At 39.5% G+C, this 21,234-nt stretch overlaps 1 protein-coding gene across 4 annotated transcripts; it reads left to right on the forward strand.

Moving 5' to 3' along the window:
- The first annotated feature begins 1,223 nt into the window (after positions 1–1,223).
- Positions 1,224–19,245, forward strand: LOC136708686 (glucocorticoid modulatory element-binding protein 1-like). 4 transcript variants are annotated; one of them, XM_066683396.1, is made up of 10 exons: positions 1,224–1,319; positions 7,686–7,818; positions 9,739–9,794; positions 10,685–10,803; positions 11,150–11,253; positions 11,673–11,818; positions 13,212–13,340; positions 13,762–13,899; positions 16,064–16,186; positions 16,284–19,245. In XM_066683396.1, exons 2-10 carry the CDS (start codon positions 7,724–7,726, stop codon positions 16,829–16,831), a joined length of 1,458 nt encoding a protein of 485 aa, XP_066539493.1. In that variant the 5' UTR covers positions 1,224–1,319; positions 7,686–7,723; the 3' UTR covers positions 16,832–19,245. The 4 variants fall into 4 exon arrangements, with proteins under 4 accessions (XP_066539493.1, XP_066539492.1, XP_066539494.1 ...); XM_066683395.1 differs by having other exon boundaries at positions 1,303–1,343; XM_066683397.1 differs by having other exon boundaries at positions 1,303–1,343; positions 10,688–10,803.
- Positions 19,246–21,234: the final 1,989 nt, after the last annotated feature.

The following is a 21,234-nucleotide window of genomic DNA, read 5'->3' on the forward strand; positions in this document are numbered from 1 at the left end:
GAAAAGACGTTCTGCTAGTATCTACACCGATAATTAAGCGCTTAAACAGTTTATAGCATGCTCACTGCATTTATTTAAAATGAATTTCACTTCGTTTTACCAACTTACATTTATTCTGAAGTAATTTCCGGTGAAAATTATAGCTTACAACACCCTCAAGAGAGCAGGCCTATTTAGAGTTAAAACTATTTCAGGGCCCTGACATTGTTTTAAGCTATTCATATATACCGTCTGCTTACAGTTTATCAGAGAAAATGTAAAGGTGCACATCACCCGCCTTCATGAATAGTTTGCCTGTGTCGCCCTCTGCAGGACAAATACAGACATGACGAAAACAGGTAGGCTACAGGAGTTACAGGTAGGCTACAGTGTTAGTTGTAGACTCAGGTGAACTAGTAGAAATGGTCAACTAGTGGTAGGCGGTTTGTTTTTTATATATATATATATATATATATATATATATATATATATATATATATATATATATATATATATATATATAATGCCTTGTATTTACATATTTACATTCATTGTCCACTTTATCACGCACATGTAGCACTCTGTAGTTCTATATTTAAAGATAAAGACTAGTCCATCTGTTTCTCATACTTTCTTATACCCATTTTATTCTGCTCTTCAGTGATCAGGGCCACCACAGAGCAGGTGTGATTTGGGTGGAGGATCATACTCAGTGCTGTCGTGACACTGACGTGTTAGTGTGTGATGTGCTGGTATGAGTAGATCAGACACATCAGGGTTGCTAGAGTTTTGAAAGCCTTCATTGTCACTGCTGGACTGAGACTAGTCGTCTGTTGTGAGTTAGTGTGAAATGAATTTTGTTTGATATTCTCCTTGTATTGTATATCGTGTATTTGTTAAATCTACAGCACACTTAATTTAACATAATAAAGTATTTATTAACTTCGATAAATTTAGGTATTAGGTGGTAACCTCAGACATTATATATATATATAAATATATATAATGGAAACTTAATGGACAGAGGCTGCAAACAGAAATGTGAATTCTGTCAGATTTTTTGTTCAGATTTTTTGCACGAATTGTTTAACCGCATGTGTATGCGCATGTTTCTACATTGTGATTGTTGTTGAGCGCGCAGATTGAGCGCGTGTATATGAGCGGTGTGTGCGTGAGTGCGTGTGTGTGGATCGCGTGCGAGGCGCCGCTCCTCGTGCCAGCGCTCAGCTGCCTCCGCGCGCAGTAAGTGGAGCGGAGCGGCACGGCGCACGCGCACAGTGGCTCCACCAGCTAACGATGCGCTCGAGACGGTAGAAGAGAAAAGGTAGTAAAGAAGAAAGGTAAGAGATCACGGCTGTATCTTGGTAAGTGTTTGACTTCTGTCACTGTTGTTGTCCACAGTGTGGATTATAGTGCAGCGGAGTGATCTGAGCTCAGAGAGACGACAGCGCGCTCACACGCACGAGCGCCGGGTTGCGTGCAGCGTATGGAGAAGAGAAAAAGCAAAATAATTCAAACAGGAAAGGGCTGCGATGGCGCTGGGAGTTTGAAGTGTAGTAGCCGGTTGGACAATTGAGTAACAAGTTAAGCAGTTTCTCCTGATTTCCTCTCAGGGGAGACATCACAGTGTTAGTAAACAGATTTAGATTGAGGTCGAGCAGCAGCGGTGCGCACGCGAGCACTGTGCCCACATGATTCTGCTCTCCGGTTTAATAATAGAGCTGTATCCCGAGTTGAGAAACACTGTCACTGTGAAGTATTCACGGTCAAAACGAAGCTTTAGGGGGTTCTCACAGCATACAGCCATCTTCTGTGCAACTAAAATTGTTTTAAAGTTTAGTCTTAGAAATTAGTTGCATTGTAGTGTTTGGTTCTGAGCTCTGGGTTGGCTAGTCCATAGTTTTGACAACGTAAACAGAACAAATTGTAGATTTGTAGAAAGCCCAGTTCCCTTGATTTTCAGTTTACAACATCAGGAATACATTATCTGAAAATTAAAGTTAACTAATTCATTCATTCATTGGATGTGAATGTATGTTGTCTGTGGTGGCGTGGTGTATTGCACCGTCGGTGAGCGGTAGAAAACCACCGCGGTCAGGCCATCTGCACTTCGCGAAAACGCAGTCACGCCATGAACACTAGGATTTCCTGTGCGCGTCTACATCGCGGTTTACGGTAGAACCTCGGGGGACTCGCATAAAACGCAGATATTGAAAGTGGCTAAAAGAACGGTTTGCAAACCTTAAAAAGTCCAGAAAGGGAATTCAGTTTCCCTGAAATTAAAATTAAAAATCAAACTGTTACCAGAAAATTCCACTGTTGTATTGAAAAACATGTCCTCAGGTACACAGGGTATACTATTTATGTGTATTTACTGTAGGAATTAGGAGTAATTGGCTTGAAAAACTCAGATATTGCATTTCATAAAATGGTTAAATCAAACTGTTACCAAACCACTCCACTGCAGCCTTGAAGAACATGTTCTCAGGTACTCAGGGTATAATTTTCATACATTTTTACTGTAGGAATTTGAAGTAAGAGCATTGCAAATGTCAGTAAAAATTATGTTTAAGTTGCACATATTGCAAAATTTTGAATGCTATTAAAGGGTTAAATCAAACTGTTACTAGACCATTCCACGGCAGCCTTGAAGAACATGTCCTAGAGTACCCAGATTATAATGCTCATACATTTTTACTCTAGGAATGTGGTATAATACCATTTCAAACCTTATAAGAATAACAACACAATTCCATAAATTGCAGAATGCTGAAGGCCATAAAATGGTTAAATCAAACTGTTGCCAGACCACTACACTGCAGCCTTGACCGACATGTTCTCAGGTACCCAGGGTATAATTTTCATATATTTTTACTGTAGGAATTTGGAGTAAGAGCATTGCAAATGTCAGTAAAAATTGTTTAAGTTGCACATATTGCAAAATTTTGAATGCTATTAAAAGGTTAAATCAAACTGTTACCAGACCACTCCACTGCAGCCTTGAACAATATGTTCTCAGGTACCCAGAGAATAATTCTCATACATTTTTACAGTAGGAATTTGGCAAGATATAATTTCAAACTCATAAATTTGATGTAAAATTTGCACAGATTGCAATATTTTTGAGAGCTTTTAAAACATATCAAAGTTTTTAAATTATTACTTTATTTTTTTTTTGTTTTTGTAATAATTGGGTGTAATAGTAATTTGAATATCCTGAAAATTATGGATTCATTGTGTAAATGTTTGAATCTACAGACAAATATTTAAAACAATCTGTTCCCAGAGAACTGTACTGCGGACTTGAAGAACATCTACCCAGATACATAGGGTCTAATTTTTAAGTATATGCACTATAGGAATTTAGAGTAATAATAATTTAATATTCCTGAAAATGACAGTACTATTCCATGCATGGCAGAGTTATAAATGCAATCAAAGGGATACATTTAATTGTTACCAGAGAGCTCTACTGCAGACTTAAAGAACATAGGTACACATGGATACTTTTTAAGTATTTTTACTGTAGGAATTTAAAGCAAAAATAATTCAAAATGGCTCTTCAAATGTGTTAGAATGCTGAATGCCACAGAAGGGTTAAATCAAGTTGTTACCAGAGACCTCAATTGCATTCTTGAAGAATATATTATCCGGTGCATAGGTGATCATTTCCATGAGTTTTTGCTTTATACATTTAGAGCAAAGGTAATAGCATGAAAAGATCACCAAAAATGATCATTGAATCTACTGTTTTAACCACCTGAACTGGATCTCAAAGCAAACTTACCTGTGGTAATGAGCTTTGGGTAATGATCCAAAGAATGACACAAATTTTCAAATTTCTGTGTATACTCTCCATGATAGGGTGAGTTTCTGGGTATACTCTCAATGATAGGGTGAAGAGCCCTCTGGGAGGAGCTTTCCTTTTGCATTGAGAGGATGGAAACTCATCCATTTCAGGGTCATGGTGGCGACCCGAAAGAGGGCTAGCAAAGAAGCCCGGATGTCTCTGTTCTCTGCGAGTTCTACCAGCCGGGATGCCCAGGTGTCACCAGGCTTGCCGGGTGATATAATCCCTCCAGTGTGTCCTGGGTTTGCCCTGGGGCCTCCTTCCAGTTTGACATGCTTGGTATACCTCCAGTGGGAGGTGTCCAGGAGGCATCTTTATCAGATGCCCGAACCACCTCAACTGACTCCTCTCAACATGAAGGGGCAGTGATTCTGAGCTCCTCCTTAATCACTGAGCTCTTCACACGACCACGAAGAGTACGCCCAGCAACCCGTCTGAGAAAACTTATTTTGGCTGCTTTGGCCACAATCTCATTCTTTCAGTCATTACCCAGTGCTCATGACCATAGGTGAGAGTGGGTACTTATACTGACTGGTAAATTAAGAGCTTTGCTTTATTGCTCAGCTCTCTCTTCACCGTGATGGTCCGGTACAGTGACCGCATTACTGCAGACACTCCACCTTACCTATGGTCAACCTCAAAATCCCTCTTCCCATCACCCGTGAACAAGAACTTGAACTCCTTCCCTTGAGGTAGGTTCTCACCCCCTACCTGAAGGGAGCATGATATCTGTTTCCGGGACATAACCATAGCCTCAGACTTTGGAGGTGTTGATTCGCATACCGACAGCTTTACACTCTGCTGCAAAATGCAAGGATCTCTTGGGGAACTGATATGTCTTCACCAAATACACAAAACATGTGTAAAGGTGAGTAGCAAACTCCCACGCCCCCTCAATCATCTGTGAAAAAGTAAAGAGTTGGACCATAGTTCCACGGCCAGGACGAAATCCGCATTGTTCCTCCAAAATCCTAGGTTCGACTTTTGGATGGATTCTCCTTTCCAGCACCTTGGCATAGACATTCCCAGGGAGGCTGAGAAGTGTGATGCCATGATAATTGGCACACTTTCTTCGGTCCACTTTTTGCAAAATGGGGACCACCATCCCCCTTTGCCAATCCAAAGGCACAGTTCCTGAGGTCCATGCAATATTGAAGAGGCGTGTCATCCAAGACAGCCCCACAGTATCGAGTGCCTTCATTAACTCTGGGCAAATCTCATCCACTCCTGGGGCTTTGCCACTGCAAAGCTTTATTACCACCTCAGTGACTTCAGCCTAGGAAATGGAGATGACACCCCAGACACTTCTGGCTCTACCCCCTGTCTAGGAGGCATGTCTCTTGGATTAAGGAATTCCTCAAAATGCTACTTCCAACGTCCAACTATACGCTCAGTCGAGTTCAGAGTTTCACCAGCTTTACTGAGCACAGCTTGGACAGTTTCCCTGCCAAAAACCAGTTTCTGCTGCCAAGCTCCATGACACCAGGGGCCCCTTCGCCCCCACTCTGTGCCCGATGGGCATTGCACCCACCCCTACTCTGGATCTTGTGTGTGGTGAGCCCACCTGATCCTCCCATCTTGCCTATTCAGGCTGAGCCCAGCCGTGTCACGTGACCTGCCCGGCCATCAGGCACTCGCTGTCGAAAACCACCCCCAGGCCTGGCTCCAGGTTTAGGTCCCGGTAACCCTCTCCCAGGCAGGGTACACTTAGTTTTAAATGTTGTACTCATAGGTATGCGATTTGGAACATGTTTGTCTAGATCTTTGTCCAGGCCTGTTCGTATTTGAAGACCCTACTGGGAGCTAACAGCTCCCAAAGACATTGCCCTGGAAGTCATTGGATCACACAAGCCCTTCGGCCATGACAAGGCCCCGATTCAGGAAGTGAATTTATTAAATTGTATTGTTAATTTTATGAAGTTTGCGATGCTTTTACTCCACATTCTTACAGTACAAATGTATGGATATTATATTCTGAGTACCTGAGAACATGTTCTTCAAGGCTGCAGTGGAGTGGTCTGGTAACAGTTTGATTTAATCCTTTAATAGCTCTCTCAATTTTGCAATATTTGCAAATTAAACAATTTTTATGAATTTTGAAATAATATTACTCTGAATTCCTACAGTAAAAATGCATGAAAATTATACTCTGGGTACCCGAGAACATGTTCTTCAAGGCTGCAGTGGAGTGGTCTGGTAACAGTTTGATTTAACTCTTTAGTAGCTCTCATAATTTGGCAGTATTTGTAAATTAAACCATATTTGTGAGTTTGAAATTATATTACTCCAAATTCCTACAGTAAAAATGTATGATAAGTATACCCTGGGTACCTGAGAACATGTTCTTCAAGGCTGCAGTGGAGTGGTCTGGTAACAGTTTGATGTAACCCTTTAATAGCACTGAAAATTTTGCGATATTGTAAATTAAACCATTTTTACTGACATATGAAATGATATTACTTCAAATTCCTACAGTAAAAATGTATGAAAATTATACCCTGGGTACCTGAGAACATGTCGGTCAAGGCTGCAGTGGAGTGGTCTGGTAACAGTTTGCTTTAACCATTTTATGGCCTTCAGCATTCTGCAATTTCTGGAATTGTGTTGTTATTCTTATGAAGGTTGTAATGCTATTACTCCACATTCTTACAGTAAAAATGTATGGGCATTATAATCTGGGTACTCTTGAACGTGTTCTTTAAGGCTACAGTGTAATGGTCTGGTAACAGTTTGATTTAATCATTTAAAAGCACTCAAAATTGGCCATATATGGAAATTAAACATCATTTTTATGTTTTTTCAAGCCTATTACTCCAAATTCCTACAATAAATACACATAAATATTATACCCTGTGTACCTGAGGACATGTTTTTCAATACAACAGTAGAATGTTCTGGTAAGTTTGATTTTTAATTTTAATTTCAGGGAAACTGAATTCCCTCCATTTTATGGACCTTTCTGGACTTTTTAAGGGGTGCAAACTGTTATTTTAGCCAATCAGGCCTGTTTTTAATATTAACTGTAGTGAATTATGTGGAATTATGTTTTAAATTCCATTTCTTATGGATTTTAAATATCGCTTTTATGCGAGTCCCCCCTCTGGTTCTCACACGTTCTACCGTAAACCGCGATGTAGATGCGCACAGGAAATACTAGTGTAGATGGCGTGACTGCGTTTTCACGAAGTGCAGATGGCCTGACCGCGGTAGGAAACAGGGGGTTCGAGTCCCGCTCCAGTGAGAGGAAACCCACGCGGACACGCAGAGAACACACCAAATTCCTCACAGACCTGGAGCGGGACTTGAACTCCTAATCCCAGATCCCTGAAGCTGTGTGACAGCGACACTATCTGCTGCAACACTGTGCTGCCCATATGAATAAAATTATAATCCACAATGTTATTTTGTGGCATCATTATATTATTTTATGGCCACAATTTATTCGAAACAACTATGTCATCTTAGAAGCTATGTCATTTCTTTTTGTCCACTGCTTGTTGACAGCTAATCCTACAGTTTTTGGAAACTCTTTTTTCCATGTTTTGTCTGACTTTCGTTTCCTTTTGCAAGTGGGCTATTTTAGTTAAATCTAATCAGAAATATATCCTGGAAATGGATTCCTTTAACTGCCATTTGACTGGAAATTTGACATTGAAAATATAGCGGGCTCTGACGATGTCCCATATTTTATGAGCAGGTCCTACATCCATTATTTATGTTTTTCTGGCAGCACTGAATGTGGTTGCCTGAGCATTTTATTATTTTTTATGACAGGTTTAATTCTAAGAAATATTGAAAAAAAGGTGGCTTTTAAAGGTTCTGAGATCTGAAAGGAGTGTTTTGTTTATTTCTCCAGTGTTGTGAGTGACCTCAGTATTGGACCTTGTTATTATAATGTCAGTGGGGGATATAGTGGTGGTGAAGGAGGAGGGTCACAGTAACAGCCATAAGACTCAGCTCATCCTACACCTGCAGTCCATCTCTCAAGGGTGAGATTCACAGAATATTTCCATGTCTAGATAGTAAATGATTATTTTTGTTGGAATAAGTACAAAATGTTGGAATAAATACAAAATATGTTGGAATAAGTACAAATTGCTTTTAGGATACGCAAGTGTGTTAGCTTAGTTCCTTGAGGACATCAAGTTTTTACAAATGCTGTCCAATACCTGGCTTATCTGATCAGATTCCTTAAATTAAATTAAGTGTTGAACAAATCCATGTAAACACTGGAATATGCTATAAGTAGTCAGGAACGAATCATGTTCTTCTAACTGTATTCTTCCATAAACAATACGTATAATTTTACTGAAAACAACACATTCTCCAGATACTTACTGTATTTATATTAAAATGTAGTTGTAATAGTCAAAATTTATTCTAATAAAGAACATTCATTTATTCATTCGATTTATTCTGTAACACTTTCATGCTGTTTAGGGTGTTCAGGTTCAGGGAACCCATCTGAGTCTTTGGGAGCCAGGCAGGAACACACCCTGGACTGGGTGCCAGTCCATTACAGGGCTTTATGCATTTACCCAGTCATTGACACACAGCCCAAAGAGACATGTCTATAAAATAGAATCTTGTTGTAATTATGGAAATGCAGCAGTTACTTAAAAGCAACATTCAAGATTTTAATTAAAAAACATGTTTTATACAATTCTGACCCTTTGACCATTCACCATTTGCTAGCTAATCAGACGGTTTGCATCCTCAAAACCAGTCTGCTGGATTTTTGGAATCCTGGTGTCATTAAATGACTATAAAAACAAGGGTCTCAGTCCAGTTCTTTCTCTCTAGCATCTAGCCAGTCCACTTGTTAAGTCGTGATGTATCAACCTTGTGAAGTTAGTGATATTGCCAATAGATTTAGTGACTTTTCAGACCTTCTTGCAAATTATTGTGAAGAAAAAAAAAATGTCCGGCATCAAATCTAGCTCTTTTCTTTACAAACCGCAGTTACTTTATATTAGATTACTGATAATGCATCTCGTTAGAACACCAGGACTGACCGTGAGTGGGAGACGTCTCTCTCCGTGGCTCCTGTACTTCCACAGGTGGAGCAATGGGACACATGGTTCTCTCTCCATGGTCCCTTGGCTCCCAGAGACAGCTGAGGAAAACACAGCTCTCTCTCTATGGTTCATCGGCTCCCAGAGACTGAGCTGCAGCAGCTCTCTCTCCCAGAGGCAGAGCACACAGCCAGTCCGCACTGGAGATCACACAGATCAGGATGAGCTGCAAATGTGCAAACAGTGCTGCCAAAGACACATTTGCTTCATTTTACGTTTAGCTCATTCCTTTTAATGAAGATAACATAATTGATTGAGATATTCAGCTTTATGCAAACCATAAACACATGCCTTATGAATGTATGAGATGGGACCAAAGACACGACTTGATCTGAAAATGGCAAAACGTCACACGTGGCATCACATGTAACAAGTGGATAGAGGGACCTCAAAACCTTTAAATGTTTGGAGGTTCCTCGATTGGCCAGATGCTGAAGAGAAAGCCTAGCATGAACTGAGATGAATATATTGCTCTATGCCTGCTCCATAAATAGGCAGTATTGACTATTTTGGACTACATAAGTTGAAAATGTCTCCAAATTCAGCATGGCAGTAAACACAGACCTCAAAAGTGACATAATTGTACCACCATCAAAAGTGCTTCAAAACCAAACAACTAAATGAGTTCCTGTGGTAGTTTAAACACTGACTAATACAGACAAGTTAAACTTCAGCTACATACAAAAAACAGTAATTTTTTCCTCAAACATACCATTCTACCTTAAAAGATGAAGATCTACTGAATGTAAAAAATAAATAACACAGAGACCAGTGGTTCCCCACAATCGTAGATGTTCTCTTTAATTTTTTTTTTTACTTAAATTGCCTCTATAGGACACATGAAAATATTGGAGAAGCAGGCACAACCGTTTTGGCTGTAGAGACACAAGGTATGACTTGAATTGTTTTTTTCAGCGCAGTTAAGAGAGTACTTTGAATCATGTCATATCATTTTAATGCTTATCTAGTCATACACCTAGGCCAAAAACATTCAAACCTTCAAACACATTCTTTCACAACTCTACCTATTTCATGTCACCATACGTTCCATGTGTTACTTAAATTAGGACATGTACTTAATTTTCATAAAAATTAATTTCAAAATATTAGCTAAGAGACCAATTTATGAAATACCTGACGTGAATTTCAGCTTTCAGGCTGATACCATGAGTTGTTCCTTCAGTATTTCGAAATGATCCTCCTCATTTACTCCTTCTTCACCTACTTTATGACGTGCCCTAGTAACTTTTCCAGCAAACAGCCTCACAACCGGGCGCTACCTTCCCTATGTGTCACAGCTGGGATGGTGACCTTGGTTTAATATTCAGACATTTTGCTTTATATATATACCACTGATCGTTATGACCAAACAGTTAAATATTCATCTGACCAAAGAACATGTTTCCAAAAGCTTAGGTCTTTGTGTTGGTGCTCATGATCAAACTTTAATCTGGCTTTTTTATGTTAGGAGGGAAGGAGCTGCTTTGTCAATTTGGTATGGCAGTCTTTCACTCTGTTGCAATGTAGCACTCTTAATGTTAAAATTAAAAACTGCCATTCTTCAGTAGTTTAAAATGGCCTCTGATGTTAGCAAAGTAGGTGATTTGACTTGACAAAATAACCGTATGGTGACAATGAAATGAGTTGTGAAAAACAGAATTTGAACGTCTTTAGTCTAGGAGTATGTCAACACCTGACCTCAACTGTACATACATAATCATCGAATTGATGCATTACATTTCTCTTGTGAATAATTGATAAATGTGCTGGGTTTTTTAAGAAGACATGTCAGAGGGAGAGGAGATTGAATATGGGTATCCAATCACTTGTGGAGACAGCAAGGCAGTGCTTCTGTTTAAGAAGTTTGTTTGTCCAGGAATCAATGCAAAATGTGTTAAGGTTGGTTTTATTATATTCATTATATACATAATTTAAAACATTTTATTTCAATCTCTTAGGATCCAGAGAGTGACTTCATGAAAGACTGTCTTTCCAAATCTTTCCACAACTCAGACCACAGAACCGAATCCAACAGTACATTCAATATGTAATCACCTGAAAATTGTGGTTGTGTATTGTTATCTAAAATGTATAATTGGTCATTCTTTTTCATTTTCAACAGCTGAAATTAATGAACAAAACACTTTTACAGTTCATGCGGTATGGCACTTTTCCCAGACCTGTAAAGTGTGTTTGGACACTGAGGTTCTTTCTCTCTCTCAATCTCTCTCTCTCTCCTCTCTAGTTCAATGATCAGCTTATTAGCCCCAAGCAATTTGTGCACCTGGCTGGCAAAGCTACACTCAAGGACTGGAAGCGGGCCATCAGGCTTGGAGGAGTGATGCTCAGGTGCTCCCACTCTGTCTGCATTTCTAAACAGTACATATTTTTACCGTGTTTTACCTTAAATCATTATAATTATAAGGATGCAGAGAGAAAAACTGACCTTTGATATCATGATTTTTGTACATTTACCATTTTCATAGCACTAGGTTAAAATTTTAGCACTAGATTAAAGACATATTCTCAGAATATGGCACAAATCAAATCTTGCAATAGTCCAGCCTTTCCTTTCTTGTGAATGTATTTCTAAGCTGTTTACCCATCCTCATACTGGCAGCTGGAGTATGTGGACATCATACAGTTCATGACTTAACAGCTTGACTCACCTATTCAGCATGCAGAATGTCATTTATATTCAACTGCTCTGTCTTCTGAACAGTTGTACCACTCAAATCTTACTGCCATCTCTTCTGTGTTTCCTGTAGGAAGATGATGGACTCGGGTCAGATCGATTTTTACCAACATGAGACTGTGTGCACAAATTCATGCCGTAGCACTAAGTTTGATCTATTGATCAATAGCACACGAGTTCTCCCCAGTGTGCTGCAGACACCTGTTTCCTCTCCACCAGGTACACTGCTTCACTCACCATACCCATCAATGTCTTAAGCATCTTCTGGAACATTGGGAAAAATTAAAGTGTTTGTTTCTGATGATGCTAGGCTCAGAAAATAATAACATTTAAAATACTATACACATATACACAAATATCTGTCCACCATGTTTTATATATATATATGTCAGAGTACCTTGTTTTACAGGCAGTTGCCTGCGCTGCACTCCATGGTAAGTGAAGCTATTCGAGTAAATTATATTTCCATTTCACGTTTAATAATCCCTAGAATTAAAGTTTGGCTACACCCTAAAATCTTTTTCATTAACAGCTCAGTTGTAGTGATTTTTCCTAAAATAAACTTAAAATAAAAATCTGACATTATTTGTTTTTCATACATTACAGGAGCTGATTTGCAACTAGGCAGATTAAATCAGCACATTTAAGTCTATTATTTTTTTAAAACATAGTTAAGAGTGTTGGATGAAGTGGGGTGTAGGGAGTGTGTGATTTGAACTGATCTTTCTGAAACTTACAGTTTCCTCCCATATGCAAGTAATAAAAATAGTCTTGACACAAAGTATGGAAGGACCCACCTTTTGATGGATGTGATGTGGACTTGAAATGCTGAATTAATATGAAAGTGTATCTGTTACATCAGACAGATGACTATAAAAACTCTTCTGAAGTCCATTTTGTGTGAATTGGCTTTCAGTCAGTAGGCCCTTCCCTGTCAGGGTAAGTGATTCTTGTCCAGGTTGAGCGATGAAACCCGTGAGATTCTGTGACAACAGGCAGATGTCGGGGCTGTGAATGTAATCTTGTGAGGGAAGTGGAAAATCTTATTCTGAACTGGGGTAAAGAAGCTACTATACTTGTGAGCCCATCACAGATATCACTTGGTAGAGACTAAGTGGCAATGCTGCATATGGCAGGGATATGAATTAAATAGTCTACTTTCAAAATTTCCACAGAGCTGAAGATTCAGAGTGGTCAAATAAGCGAGACAATTTATTGCATATTTTTCAATCCATTCATCCTTAAATGATTGGTTTTCACTGTTCATTTTCCTTTTCTGTGTACAGAGCAAATTTGAAGATGCCATTTTAGTTTTGGATGTGATATTAACCTTCCTTTGTCAGTTGCAAAGCAGTTTTTTGATGAGTACAATTCACCAAACCAACTCTCTGCTGAGTATGTCATTGTTGTCAAAGAAATAATTTACAAGCTCTGTGACTGGACAATAAGATATGAAAAGAGAAATTTAGACTGATTGCAATGATAGTTTTATTTATTTTCTGATGTTATTTTGTTGGTCTGTAATAAATTGCATTAAGTTCCAGAGCGGGACTGAAGTCTGCATATGGAGTACCACTGACTGGTGTATGGTTTATATGCTGTTTCTGTTCAGTCATGGAGCAGGTTTACAGTGCAGAGGACAGGCCTGAGGAGACAGTCAGTCATGTGGGCAACTCCTACGCACCTCAGGTGACCCCTACACATAACGGAAAGGTCAGGATAGACACAGAAAATATATATGGTGAGTCTGTCAGAAAAGAAAAATAAATAAATAAAAATACAAACAAACTACAACACCAAAAAACATAACTATCATCTACATAAAACACACTCCTTTATGTGTTCTTAAAACACAGTGTGTTGTTAGAACACAGTTGCTGTTTATTTGCTGAATTTAACATTGAACACACAAATTGTGGCCTGTTCACAAATGGTCACATTTCATACTTTGCCTTATTTTAGAAAGTATGAAATAGAAATTGTGCGCTAAAGTAGCAAAAATCTGAATGCTTAGGTTGTTTCATGTAAACGATATGTTAAATTTACATTTAAAATTTAAACCAAACGTATTTTTGAAAGCAAAACATGTTAACTTTCCATACAACTACATATCAATGAGGTTTGTGCTCTGTGTGTTTGTGTGTGTGTGTGTGTGTCTGCAGATGAAACTTTGAGTCTTTGGAAGAGCATTGCTGAGATGGGGCTGATGGGTGACGTGGTGTCCACTATTCGCTCTGAGCTGCTGTCCATGCTGAGGGGAGTGGAGCGCCGTAGTGAACAGGCCAACTTACAGGAAGCAGGTGGGGACAGAAAATATTCTGCCACAGACTTTGCTATACACCAGTCAGCTGTAACATTAAAAGGTCTGACATGTGAAGTGAATAATACTGATTATCTTGTTCCAGTAGAACTTTTCAAAGGGCCAAGGACCTGACCCACTTTGACAAAAGTAGGATTGTAATGGCAAGAAAACTGTCAAGAAAATGTCAGATCATCTAGTATGCCATGGTTTTTCTTTTATAAAAGTGGTCAGAGGAAGGACAGCTTGTGAACTGGGGAGAGGAGAATAAGTGCCCAAGGCTCAGTGATGTACCACAGAAGAGATACTGTTGCACAAATGGCTGAAAATGCTTGCTATGATAGATAGGTGTAAGCACGGTGTATTGCAGCTTGATGTGTCTGTGGCTGCATATTCAAGGAAACAGCCCATGTGTCCAAGATGACCCTTGTCCAACATCTGCATCAGAACCTGGCTATGGAGAAATGGAAGAAACTGGCATGGACTGATGAATCATGTTTGCTTTTACATTATATGGATTGCTCAGTGAATAAGTGTCGTATACGATGGGAAGAATTAATGGAGGCAGTGTGATGCACTGGACAATATTTTACTAGGTCCATGTGGATGTACCTTCTACATGTATCCATACCTTAACATTGTTACAGACCAGAATCCTTCCACACTTGAAAAAAAAAGTTAAAAAGTTGTTTGCCAGTGAGTTCAAGATATTGACTTGGCCTCCTAATTCCCAGGGATCTCAGTTTTATTGGCCATGTGCGGGATGTGAGGGACAAGGAACTCTGGTGTTTTAAAGAGGTCATACAGTATTAATGTAAAGAATAATTAGTTCAATAATAATGCAATATTATTTTCCTTTTTCCACAAGTTAACACTGATCAATCAACACAGCACTGTTCTCCCTTGTCTGAACAGCCCCTCTTCAGAATGATCATTGTCAACACCTTAAAATGAGAATGAGTCACAACTCAGTTCAAAGCAAGAAGTGAGGACAGAGAAGCAGAAGTTCTGCATTTTATCTTTTCCTCAGCACTTGTGTTTGTTTTGCTCAGTTTAATCTTGTCTTGTGCTCTCAAATAAATGCGGGTGCAGCATTCTGATTTGAAAGACTTAGACAAGAAGGTGGAACAATTCTGAAATGCTGGCCATCTATGCGAGATGCGGCACAAAATCAGAGTCTCTCATTTTATCCCATCACAAAGATCTGTGTGGGTTGTTTTATTTCACAGTTTGTGTGTTGGTAGGAGCTCCACGTCCACAAAAAATCATTTTAAATTTCACAAATTTGATATTTAAAGTACCTACTGCTAACCTCTTGGTGCCAACTACCACAGGCAAACTTCAGAGTTTTGTGGACTCTATCCAAGGTTTCTGACCTGTTCTGGCAGCATTATGGGGATCTACACAATATTTGGCAGGTGGATTTAACAATATGGCTGATTGGTGTATATTTATTTCTTTTTGGATCCAAAGCTTACATCTCCATTGTTGTTATTTTTCATTGTTTGACATCATTTGAAAACACCAGCTTCTCTAAAATGTGTCAAAATTTCTTTACGAATGGTCTATAATGACTTAAAATAAAATCCAGTTCCATTCACTTTCATTCATTCATTCTTTCATTCATTGTCTGTAACCACTTATCCAGTTCAGGGTCACGGTGGGTCCGGAGCCTACCCAGAATCACTGGGCACAAGGCGGGAACACACCCTGGAGCGGGTGCCAGTCCATCACAAGGAGACACACACTCATGCATTCAGTCACACTCTCACGCCTAAGGACACATTCGAGCACCAATCCACCTACCAATGTGTTTTTGACTGTGGAAGGAAACCGGAGCACCCAGAAGAAACCCATGCGAACACAGGGAGAACACACCAAACTCCTCACAAACAGTGACCCAAAACTGTGTGACAGCAACACTACATGTTGCGCCACCGTGCCACCCAAAACTATGTCATATTTATGTCAAATAAATGGAAATTGTGCACTACAGTTTGCAGAAAACTGCCACATATATAAATGTGTTCCTTTTGGGGAATGTGTTAACTTACTGTCAAGTGTGTGTGTGTGTGTGTGTGTGTGTGTGTGTGTTTGTGTGTGTGTGTGTGTGTGTGCGTGCGCATGTGCATGTGGACATGTGTGTGTGTGTGTGTGTGTACTAGATGCAGCAGTTCTGACCACCCTTACACAGATGTTTGGTCTACTGGACTCAGTACGGCAGGTCCTGGACCTGCAAAGGAGCAAGACTGAAGACAACCAGCATCAAATTCATACCACACTGAGTGGTAAGATAAAGGTTGTTCAGAGTTACAAAAGTACTGCAGTTTGATATTTACCATTATTTAGCTTTGTTTCATGAAATTTTTCTTAACTTTCCCAAAGTTCTAGCTGACCAGCTGGATAAGCATAAGCAGAAGACAATGTTTCATGAATCTAAACCCACGTCCTTCAAGAGGTCCAGGCTACAGAGAGATTGTCCCAACAGTGCAATGACCTCCTCCTCCTCCTCATTTACTGTACTGTCTCCCCTCACTCTGCCCTCTTCTAGCCAGTCTCCGACCATAGCTGGGCTGCCCGTGGACATGCTGACCCTGCTGCCGACCAGCACTGTGGGCAGAGCAGAGGCCATGATTGTAGGGCCCCCAACTGGGATCACTATGCTTAGCACAAATTTTGGGGACAAGAGCCCTGCAGTGGAGGTGCTTCGCTTGAGGCCAGGACCGAGTCAGGAGGGGGAAGCGGAGGAAGTGGTGCAAGAGAAGAAGTCAGAATCAGAAAGGAAAGAGAAGACAGAGCAAAAAAAGAGAAAAAAGGTGATGTCGCAGAAGTTGGTTGACAGCAATAAACCACGCAAAAACAAGGAAAGTGAGAGTGGAATCCTTGACGCTCCTTCTAACGAGATTAAAAAAAATGCAGGATGGAAATTATAGACTTAACAGTTGACTTTAAAAAGCGGCCACTAATTCAGGATCAGTTCTATTTCTTATCCTAATGCAATTGATTCTATGTGAAATCTGTTGATGTTTGAGCACTAAAACTCTCTACGGTTTTCTAAACATGGGCAGTAGAAAAATGATGTCAATTCTTGAGCATTCAACCATTGCTTCTATTCTAACAAGACCGTGTAACTTTACAGAAGAAAGCAAATACATAGGATAATTAACATGTTCATTCTTCAGACAGTGTAAAGGGTAAAACATTGTTTTGATATGACAATGGTGAAATACTATATAGCTTAAAAAACAGAAGTTTATTTTTACATTTTTATGTGTTGGATTTACTGTTTCCTCTGATTTTCATTTTTTAAATCTTTGTTTGGTTGTTAAAGCTGTTAACATCTTTTAAAAGTGACTTGAACACCATAACCAACTTTAACTGTGGAATTCTCAGAAGGGTTTTGGCAGTAGGTTCTGCTTTTTTGCACAATGTTGTCAGATTGTAGCTGACCAGTTCAATATAGTGCTTAAAATATGCATTGATTCTGCCAACAATGACAAAAGAGAATATAATTCTCTAAACTCCAGCTTTTATTTTTTCTTAGGGAAAATATTTTTGTAACCTTTTTATGACATTCTGTTCTGTACACCTGCACATGTAAACTTCACTTAAATGTGATTAGATGGTTATCATGACAGAATCTCAGAGCTTTAGAGTAGGTGATGTCTTATATACCTCAGTTGTTGGAGTCTTTAAAACCTTAATATCTAAAGTATTTTGGAGTTTTTGTTTTAATGTCTGAAGTGTCTATCTGGTGCTAAATACACCTAACTTTGTTTCAAATGAAAAATGACAATCATATACTGACTTAAGCACTGTTTTTGAACATAATGAAAACACCTGATATTTTATCATTAATATATTCTGATACAGTGGTATTATTTCTTCTTTCGCCAATCTTTAATGTTATAAAAACAGAAATTTAATTGAGTCAGTAGCAGGGAGCAGTGCTTAACTGGTGCTTCAAATGCAATCCTAATCTAATTTCTCATTTGTACAACAGCTTATACAGCTTAAATGGCAGAGTGCTACTTTCAAATATGTACTTTCAAAGAGAAATTCTCCCATGCCTCTAAACTTCCGTCTCTAATAGAAATGTATTGTGATGATACCAAACCAAGAAATAGTACTTTCTGGAATGGGTTAATGTTTATTGTTCCAAACATTAAACTGAAAGCTGTATTCATATTCTTTTTACGTCTTTCATAGCCTGCATACCTAACAACTTCTACAAGATTATATTCTGCCACTTTGTCGCTGCAGGTATTGATACAGCCATCCAGTTACAGGGTTCTGTGGTTCAAACTTTGCCTCAGTACTCTGTCTGTGAGGGGTGTTCTCTCCATGTCTGCATGGGTATCTTCAGGGTGTAATTCTCTCCGTATGCGGCACACAGCATGTGTTATTTTTTTGTTTGTTGCGTTGTTGTTGTTTTTTTCAAGTGCCTTGAAATTGGGTTCTCACATTTTTTTGGTTTTGAAAAACAAGGCACTCTGAATATTAATATTAGTAAACTCTTACTTAATGCTATAAAGCTTTCAGTGTCATTTCAGAGTCATCTACATCACTCTGAACTCATTTAAGTCTACATTCTAGCCTCTAGGTGGTGATGGTGCATTAGAAGGCAGAGGGTGGATGGGGAAAATACATAAGCTGTCTGCGCCTGTATATGAATAAATGAACTCGCTAGCTATTCAGTAAAGCATTAGTTTTGGAAATGCTTGTGTGCAATCTTGCCTTAACATTCTTTGCTTTAGTATACATTATGCTTAAAGGAGCAGTTCAGCAAATTTACATAATTTTCCAATTACTACAAATGTGTAAAACCCTGTTTGGTCTACAGAGTTTGCTCTTCAGTTCTGCAACTTGGTGTATTAATAAATTAACTATTTGCTGAATATTGACATAGGGTGTGTGTGTGTGTGTGTGTGTGTGTGTGTGTGTGTGTGTGTGTGTGTGTGTATACACTATGGACACTTTTACAAGTCCAGTCCACCTACCAATAAGTGTTTTTAGACTGTGGGAGGAAAACCAGAGGAAACTCATACATATATGTGGAGAAAACACCTCACAGACAATCACCTGAGCAGGGTCTCTACACCAGAACCCCATGACCTTGGAACTGTGACAGTGACACTACCTGTTACACCACAGTGCTGCCCAAATACAAAACTAAAGAAGCAAAATCTGCACAGTAACTATATCTTGACTCGTTTGGGGATAGTCACTGTCTGAACAAACCTGGATGACCCAGAGTGTGGTTGAGGTAGTAAGAACTGCACATAATTTGAGAAGAGGCCTCATACAGACTACCCTTTATACTACTCAGTTGCATCATACTCACACACACAGACTCAGATTATTGAATCTTTGCTGCAAGGCTGCTCAATGTAATCTTTGCCCTTTCCAAATTTAATAAAATGGCAACTGATCCATCAGTCATTTGTCATGTGTGGCTAAATAATTTAATGAGTAATAAGGACTCCCAGAGCAGAGCTCAAATGTGTTTCTGCTGGAGAGTGCATCTGTCTCTTCTTTAGCTTAATCCAATCCAGACACTCCAACGGTCACACTAGGGACCTAAACAAATGATGAACCACAGCATGGTGCCCCACAAAAGTGGCGATTGAATTGGCTGTCAGAGGAAACGTTGGCTGCTGTGAAATCTTCAGTTCTATGCCTCTGCGCTGTGCCCCCCCTGAGATCATATGTTTGGATAACAGTGCAGCGTCAGCAGAGTAAAAGCGTGCTGCTTCCTAACTCTGCTGCTCAAGCAAAAACGTGCATTGTAAACATATATAGTTCACGTTTGGATAACTGTGCAAATAGAGATAGGCTAAATCTAGATGTGTCTCTGTACGTCGTTGTCAAGCCATGGTGGAATGGAAATTCTGTACTATAGTGACAGTAGAGATATCCATTTTAAAATATATTCGCAGCCTGTCACATTGTCTCAGCCACTGTAATAATATTCCCATACCTATAATTTTACGCAGGTTCAAGTAAAAAAAGACGTATTTTGTAAAATGTGACTACTTAAGTAGCAAAAGTAAATAATAATAATAATAATAATAATAATTTTGAGATCTGTGAACCATAGTTTAATAGTTAAATGGTTTAGTAATTAGTTAAATTAGTTGATAATTAAACAATAGAGATAAACTGTATAGCTACTGTGTTCTCCCTGTGTCCGCGTGGGTTTCCTCCAGGTGCTCCAGGTTCCTCCCACGGCCCAAAAACACACTGATAGGTGGATTGGCGACTCAAATGTGGCCATAGGTGTCAGTGAGTGATGGAATGTGTGTGTGTGTGTGTGTGTTGCCCTGTGAAGGAGTGGCGCCCCCTCCAGGGTGTGTTTCTGCCTTGCGCCCAGTGATTCCATGAAAGCGACCCTGAACTGGATAAGCGGTAACAGACTATGAATGAATGAATGAATGTATAGCTATTGTTAAAGGAACATGATGTAGTGTTTTTACCTTAATATTACAGCTTCAAAATCATTGTGATGTTTCACTCACTTGTACTAGTTTGTCTTTTAATTCCTAAGGGAATAATTACAATATTTAAGATGAAACGGGATGTCCACAAAAACCAATGCCATTTTTGGGGGTGCTTTCTTTGTTTTGGTTGGGTTTGACCAGATTTAAAGGCTGGTTTTTGTTGTTGTTACAGTGGAGCAAAATATGTTGTAATATGTTACAACGGGGGTGGCACGGTGGCGCAGCAGGTAGTGTTGCAGTCACACAGCTCCAGGGGCCTGGAGGTTGTGGGTTTGATTCCCGCTCCGGGTGACTGTCTGTGAGGAGTTGGTGTGTTCTCCCCGTGTCCACGTGGGTTTCCTCCGGGTGCTCCAGTTTCCTCCCACAGTCCAAAAACACACGTTGCAGGTGGTTTGGCGACTCGAAAGTGTCCGTGTGAATGTGTGTGTTTCTGTGTTGCCCTGTGAAGGACTGGCGTCCCCTCCAGGGTGTATTCCCGCCTTGCGCCCAATGATTCCAGGTAGGCTCTGGACCCCCCACGACCCTAAATTGGATAAGCGGTTACAGATAATGGATGGATGGATGTTACAACGGTACCTAAAAATTTTGTGCAGTGCCCTCTTTTTGAAGATGAAAAAAACCCAACCCCAATGCACACATACATGTCTTTGGCTTCCAAACTCAAGTGAAATATATTTTAAACAAAACTGCAAATTCTTATTGAACAAACCAAAATAAAGTGATAAGTGATATTTACAGTGGAATTATTAAATGTGACATCCATTATGTATCTCATTCACTTCTTCTCTTGCTTTACCCACCCTATAATAGCGAGATGTGAGATGGGGAGAGCCATT

Source organism: Hoplias malabaricus, chromosome 10 (assembly GCF_029633855.1).
Source record: "Hoplias malabaricus isolate fHopMal1 chromosome 10, fHopMal1.hap1, whole genome shotgun sequence".
Taxonomy (NCBI): domain Eukaryota; kingdom Metazoa; phylum Chordata; class Actinopteri; order Characiformes; family Erythrinidae; genus Hoplias; species Hoplias malabaricus.